This window comes from Limulus polyphemus, unplaced genomic scaffold (assembly GCF_000517525.1).
Source record: "Limulus polyphemus unplaced genomic scaffold, Limulus_polyphemus-2.1.2 Scaffold7304, whole genome shotgun sequence".
NCBI classification, from domain to species: Eukaryota; Metazoa; Arthropoda; class Merostomata; order Xiphosura; family Limulidae; genus Limulus; species Limulus polyphemus.
Window position 1 is genome coordinate 30,313 of NW_013672914.1, and position 7,280 is coordinate 37,592.

Consider the following 7,280-nt stretch of genomic DNA (forward strand, 5'->3'; position numbering starts at 1 on the left):
CGGAACAAAGTTACGGAAAGTTAATTAACAAACGGAGACGTAACAATACCTATGATGAGTTTTAACAATCTGAACACTGATCACAACACTGTCACTTTTAAGGAGAGAATATTGCTGCTGAGAACATCAGTTGTTGAATTTTAGGAGACAACTAAATACAGTGTTTCAATCCTAGTAAGAAATTATGATGAGTAGATTAGAGAATGTTGCATGAAGAGAAAGTCTGCATGATAGTCTCTCAAAAGAATGAACATCCTAGACAAAAATAGGTCTTGAACAAATTCCAGGAATCCAGAGTAAAAACACGAGAGAAACTATAATAGAATCCATCTTATGAAGTCAGAAAAAAGACTGAAAAAAACAACAACACAAAACTTCAAAACTATAGCTACAAAACAAAAAAGGAAAGAAAACTTTTATTAGCCATTGTAAGGGTCAAACAAGATATAAATCTTCAATCTGATTTCTGGCTAGTTCTTTTCAGGAGAGAACAAACTATGACAGAAGAGAATTGTGAAGCATATAAGCTCCACTTTCAAAAAGAAACCATGCACAAGTTATAAAGGTGAAACAAAGAACTCTTATCTTGAACTCTAAAATATTAGAAACAAGAGCAAATTAAAACAAGTTCCAGATGCATTCAGTATCAAATATAGTCAAGATCATTGCTAGTTATATTACAACTAGATTGATAAGAAAATCTTAAAAACAAATCACAAAAGTTGAGAAATCTACATTTCATTAAAAAAGTCTACAAGTTGAAAACAATACTAAGGCTGCTCTGAAACTTTATTCCAGCAGTAATAATATATCACTTTTGGAAGTTATCATTGGTTCCATATTCTTGAGAACCATGATGAAATATTACCTTCTAACTGACAAAGAAAATTTTAGTTGCAATTCCACTAATTGCTCAGCTCTAATTACAATAAGCAGAGATCAGCATTTACATGTATAATCCCCAATTTACTTGTTTTTCTCATTTTACCATAAGTAGTGGCATTATAAAATACTGATTAAATGTCATGTGCCTATCTTGGTTACTGATTAATGAAATTGAATCATGTGATTACTTTTCCATGTGAAAACTTAGAATAATGATCAACTGTATAGTGTATTAGGCTTAGGCACTTAGTGACATTTAATCCAACTGAATGGTTAGAAAAGTAAGGGAGTGAGTTTCTATTGAAGTTATTATTGGAACCATGAAGGGTAATAGTCATAAAAGATAATTTGAACCTGCACAGGAAAAGGGTTATTTTATGTCTGTGCAGATGTGTCTGTGACCAATTTGCAAACCTATTTTTATATGTTTGGCATTATTTTCTGTGTTACTGACTCCTAGCAATGAGATGCTTCAAAATTAAAAGTTCTTTCTTTGTTGTTAATTAACAAGGCTATCTCAATTAGCCAACAGAGTTAGCCTTTGTACTTTTCAGTGACATTTGACCATATACTTGTGGTATACTTCTGATGTGACAGAACCACAAAAGAACAGTTTAACTTAAGTAGCTAGGGAAATTTTTACCTTTCGTTTTTATTTATCTATTACAATTATGAACTATATTACAGTTCTTTGAACAAAATAAAAAATTAATTCTAAAGACCTTTCTTCACATAATTCAGCTACATGGTGTTCCAACTGGGATCTAGGAAGTTCTCTTGAGCAAAACTGGCACTCAGCTGGTAGTTCACTGACTGCTTTCTCTACTGCAAGGTTTCTAGAACATGAGTCCTTGCTGATGACTGTACGACAGTTTGGACAAGAGGCCGTCTCATCTCGTAGGCGAGCATCTGCCAGCAGGTGAGTAAAGCAGCCTGCACACATCAGATGACCATTTGTACACTGGAAAGGTCCAGTAAATCGATTAGTATGGTAAATCCCTAATTTCAATTACAGCTGGAAAAAAAAAGAATAAAAAATCCACAAATATGATGATTAAGAATATGATTCAACAAAGATCAAAGTCAAGTAACACACTAAGTTATCTCAAAATATAAGATACGTACCATTGATCTGTAAAATATAAAAACAAAATGGTTAATCAAATCAGTTTTCATTACAAAAACAAATAAAAACAGGCACCGCTAGTACTATGTACACCCAAAAAAACCACATAGTCTTTCAATTTTCAGAAAGACAAAAATTTAAATAAGATGTCAAACCCTCCAGCACACAATGGTCGAGCAGGAAGTTCACGGTTCACAAGTGGCTCCACCTGCAAGGGCAAAAAAACTTTGTCAAAACATTCTGTACGAAAGATGGCACTTTATGTAAGAAGGGTAAAGAGCCTGTTCAATCACATGTGAAGTTTCATAAAGTACCTAAGCAACTGTATATATATTTTTATTACCACTATTGTGCAAGTGTTATCACATGATGAAACTTCTATTCCTCAAAAACTATGGTTAAGTGGCAAGTACAATCTCCTCTTCATTTTTCATATAGCAAGCATCATCAAACAACTCAGTATGATGTACCTAGTGAATAGAGCATGAGCGTATATCATTCAGCGTACATCTACTAGATATCAGTAATCCTGTATATGAAACTACTGAACATCTTCAGTTTATTTGGTATTACAGAATATGATAATAATGAAATATTTAAGTTAATGTTACGTGTAGCAACATTATGGCAGATAATGATTATGGAGGCTTAAGTTTCTACAAGTAATAATTAAATGCAGTCTGTCAAAATTTTTGTATTATACGTACAGCAGGTAAACTTCAATTAAATTCCTATCAGTTTGTCTTCCTAAGAGAAGTATTGTTTTTACTTCCAAATTATACTTTGTACTATTCTAATACTGAATTGAAATAAATATTGTGGTATCTATTCATTTTAAACCAATACTGAATGTTATTACTTTTAAATTTCATAATTAGTGTTATCTAATTCACCATAAGAAGAATTTTACACTGAGTTAAACAGAATTTACAACCAAACAAAAAAGTACAGCTTATTATTTTATTAGCTTTTTTCTGTGACATACAAAGACATGTACAATTTTCAATATCTTTGGAAATTTTAAATACAAAATTCCAGAATTATACTCTCTTTCTTCCAATTTCAAAATAAAACTATGCATGAACAAGGGCAAAAAAATAAAAATCCTTTTAGTTCATGATCATATCCAGAACTATCCAGTAGCTTTTACTAACTGAATCAGTAGTTTGGCTGTATATTACCATAAAAAAATGTGTGGACTGTAGTAAGTACAGTTTGGTCATAAATTACTCAATTATGAAACAGGTATAGCAATTTAAATGGTAGAGAACACAAAGTTGTGTAATTTAAAATGTAACTTTATTTCCCATTACATTGTGAGAGAGTAATCCTCAATTCCTTACTTCAGATGTGAAACTTTTTTTCACTGCTTTTTTTTTTGATACATACAAAGCAATAACTGGAGGATTTTTAGAATGAGAAATGAAAAATATTGTTTGCAGTTTTTGTATGGTTATGAAAGGATGGCTAGCTTTTTACAAAACATTGCAAACTTTTTTAATATATATATGTTGTATAACAAAAAAAAGAAAACTATCTTGACTCTAGTGTCACCAAACATACATGTCTTTCCAAGTTTTGTTGCTGCTCTATATAGTTTCACAAAATAACTTAGGACCATAATTATATGCCTTCTATTTCAAAAAATAAAACCACTCAAACTTGAGCATTTTAATTTTGGCTGAACTTCTTTCAATGTCCATTTCCTGGAACTCTTTTTTTTCTTTTTCATTTGATTTTCTAGAAATTTTCTGAAACTCCCATAAACACAGTCACTTTTAATTACCACAAGAAGTATCTGACAAGTAAATTATGGTCGACAATATTCAAAAACTGAAGGAAATGAGCATCTGGTATTTGAAAATAAATATCATGTATTTGATATTTTATGAAAAAATATCATCAATTCAAATTTCCAATAGCCGATTTTACTTTGTCTTATAAGTGCACTAGTCTTTTTTTTTATAATAATTACATAATTAACAGCAGTAAAATTTACCCAGTTTAAATACAAAAATCGTTAAAAGAATCTTACTAGTTCAAAGTCAAGAACATTATCATTCAACAACACTTACTGACATGATTATTAATTAGAATTAAGAGGTAAGCCTAAAAATTTCCAATTGGCACATATCTCATGGGAAGCAAAAAAATGAAAAACATTTGAAATCATGAAATGGAATAAAAATACTTTTCTGAATTTGTAAATGACAAGGAATAACACCCTAGTATTACTTAAAAACAATCATATAATAATAATAATAAATGTTTATGTGATGCTTTTGTAATTTAAAAATAACAGCTTCATAAAACACTGCATGGTAATATTTTGTTAAGGCTGTATATATGATATAAGCCTAAGATGTCTTGAAATTTTTAAAAATAGTTTATTAAACTTTTAAACCCTAAAAATGGATTAATATATTTACCTCCAAGTGAAAATATTTTTATACATAGGAATTTTTGAATTTGGGTGATCCTGAAGTTTTCTCAATAAATTACATATACATTATTGATTCATAACTAAAACATTCAATCATAAAATCTTCAATAATACTAAATATATTTTTTCTTTAGTATCACTGATATGTTAAAAAAAAGGTGTTTTCAACGTAAATAAACAATATAAAAATAAATCAATTGTGTATGTGTATGCAAGTGAAACAAATATTATCATTATACACAATGAAAGATTGAAATTTCATTTTCTGCTTTAAAAATTTTCATTAGATGGATTGTCCAGATATATCTTACATTGTAGGGGCTAATGAAATGGAATGCTTACCACAGGATATAAAAAAAAAAATACTACCTGACATAAAATCATACATGTACATCAGCACAGCTACCTCATTTGGAGACCACATACAAGACAGTGAAGACCCATGATAGTCATATGATTGAGGATCTTTCATAAGTTATTTTTCACCAAACAACTGTTTTTTTGTTTGTTTTTTTACTTTTTGTCATCAGCATATAGCACCTGTGAAATATTACTTAATTTCAAATTTTAATTACTTTATGATTTTGGCAAACTGGTTATCTACCACAATGTCATGAGAGTCCCAAATATTAGCTTTTACTAGTTTAAAGATACTGTTTTACAAAAAACAATTAAAAAATGTTGAAAGGGAAGGAGTCAGGAACATTTCTGAAGAAGTTGTATCTTCCTTTTTTGTTTAAAGTCCCAATTCATAAAAGAAAAATTGTTATACTATAAAACATAATTGCAATTGATATTCAAGTAAAATAAAACAAAGGAGGTCTCATTATAACTGTTTTATTTTAAATCAGATTCATTATCTTTAAAATATTAAAATGTTTTATTGATATAAAATCTTATATACATACTTCAACTGTACATAACTGCGGAGTAAATACAATTTAATCAGTGTTTCAAACAACTAGTTTTATCTAACCATAACAATATATATATATTGTAACTTGAAATCCTTGCATACGTTTAGGATCCTTTTTTTCGTGTTAAAACTCGTTTGGTTTTTAGTTGGTTTTTTTTTACATAATATCAAGTAAATTTACAAAACAAAAAATAAGTATGACAATATAGTTCGATTTTTTGTTTAAGTTTACACAACCATTATGAAAGTTTCCAATAACTTGCTCTTTAACTTAAGTTTAATCTTATCCTGTGGAAATCACAATCGCTCCAACAGGCAAAAAAAAAACAAAACACTTATTAGTTACGCAGCTTCCACAAAACATTACACACAATAACTCATTTAATGAAACAGGTTTTTGTTTATGTATTACTCTGCATCTCCGCTGAAACCAGAGAAAAAATAGCTTTAATGTAATAGCAAAAAAAACCTCTGCAGTTCTTCCCGTGGTTCAATCGTTGTTACGCAACCTGTACATTGATGGTGTACCGGGAGAGACTAATGCAATAGTAGTGGAGAACAGACATTCTAAGTAGCTTTGTATTATATTTCACCTCAAATAACAAAAACGAAAAGAAATAATATTGTAACTCTTTCTTTTCTTCCTTACCAAGTACCCCGAAAGAAATTATCATTTGCGATGTGACAACCAAAAAAAATATTATAAACGAAACGTAGAAAGACACGGATATTCTAGGGCTATATATAAATAAAATCAATACGTTTTAATGTTATTAAACCGATGAAATGGTGAATTCTAGTCCATTCCCTTCCTTGATTCAAACATTTCTAATAACATATTCATTTACTTTTCATGCATTATTCGTAAATTCGATTTTTTCCATTTATTTTGTGTAAAACATTTAGTCTGTCACTCTTACAGTTCGTCCACTGATATTGATTTTTCTCGATACTTCGGTAAGACAATTCCTAAAATTACAATTTTTGTGTTTTAAATTTTGATAATGAATAAAGTTAATATGTGTAAAACGGTATTTATATTACAAATTACAATTACACTCAGATATTAAATTTTGAAATTTCACGCCACAGCAATTTGATTAAACATACTCAACACACAATTATAATAAACTTTATGTTTATTAATAAGTTATCAAACCACTGGTTAATTTATTACATCTGCTCAATACATAAACACTAAGTATATTACATGATTTTATTCAATTTAACCTTCTCTACCTTTTCAACTTTTTTTTTTTTCAGGAAGTATATTTCAATCAACCAAAACTATTCTTGGCTGGGGCTGCTGGTACCACAAGATGATATCGACAGACGTGGTCCCTGAAATAGAAAACAAACCAAAACAACACATGCCCAACCGGGCAAACTTGATCGATAAACGATAGCAAGAAAATTGAAACCTACAGAAGGGGGAAATCAGCTGATCACTCCAAACCTGATATATGGCTGAACGAGGAAGATCCAAACATACGGCGCAACACAAAATCCCGCCGAGTCTCTGTTCCAGTCGCCCTTCCTTACTCTTGGTCTGGTTTTCTGTGCGTAGTTTTTTCTTAGCTGGTTCCATACTCTCTTCATGAGAAGAGTTGAGAGTACAAGTTTCTGTTACAGCACTCACACTTGGACCTGATACTATTTCTTCAGCCATCTTTCGGATTGATGTTTATTTTGTTATAGTAAAGGTTCACCAGATGGTTGCCTAAAGACCACGTGAATCATTAAACCAATGAAAGTGTTGAACACCGAGTGACGTAATTCTACACGGATTTAATATTTATACAAAATAAAAGAATAAATTATTAGTCATTTATATTTTATACTAACTGTGTACCCGTCCTTCGTACGGGTTGTGTGTATAAATAAAACATTAATTTAACAATTAACAAACA

General features: G+C 30.1%; 1 protein-coding gene across 1 annotated transcript in view; it reads right to left on the bottom strand.

Moving 5' to 3' along the window:
- The window catches only part of LOC106474508 (cysteine and histidine-rich protein 1-B-like), a 27,953-nt gene extending 20,863 nt beyond the window's left edge, over positions 1 to 7,090 (bottom strand). The window contains exons 1-2 of the mRNA XM_013935201.2: positions 6,827 to 7,090; positions 1,608 to 1,846 (exon numbers count right to left, since the gene is read on the bottom strand). Coding sequence (XP_013790655.1) covers positions 1,608 to 1,846; positions 6,827 to 7,039 — 452 coding nt within the window. The 5' untranslated portion in view covers positions 7,040 to 7,090. The remainder of the gene's footprint in view (positions 1 to 1,607; positions 1,847 to 6,826) is intronic.
- Between the last annotated feature and the right edge of the window lie 190 nt (positions 7,091 to 7,280).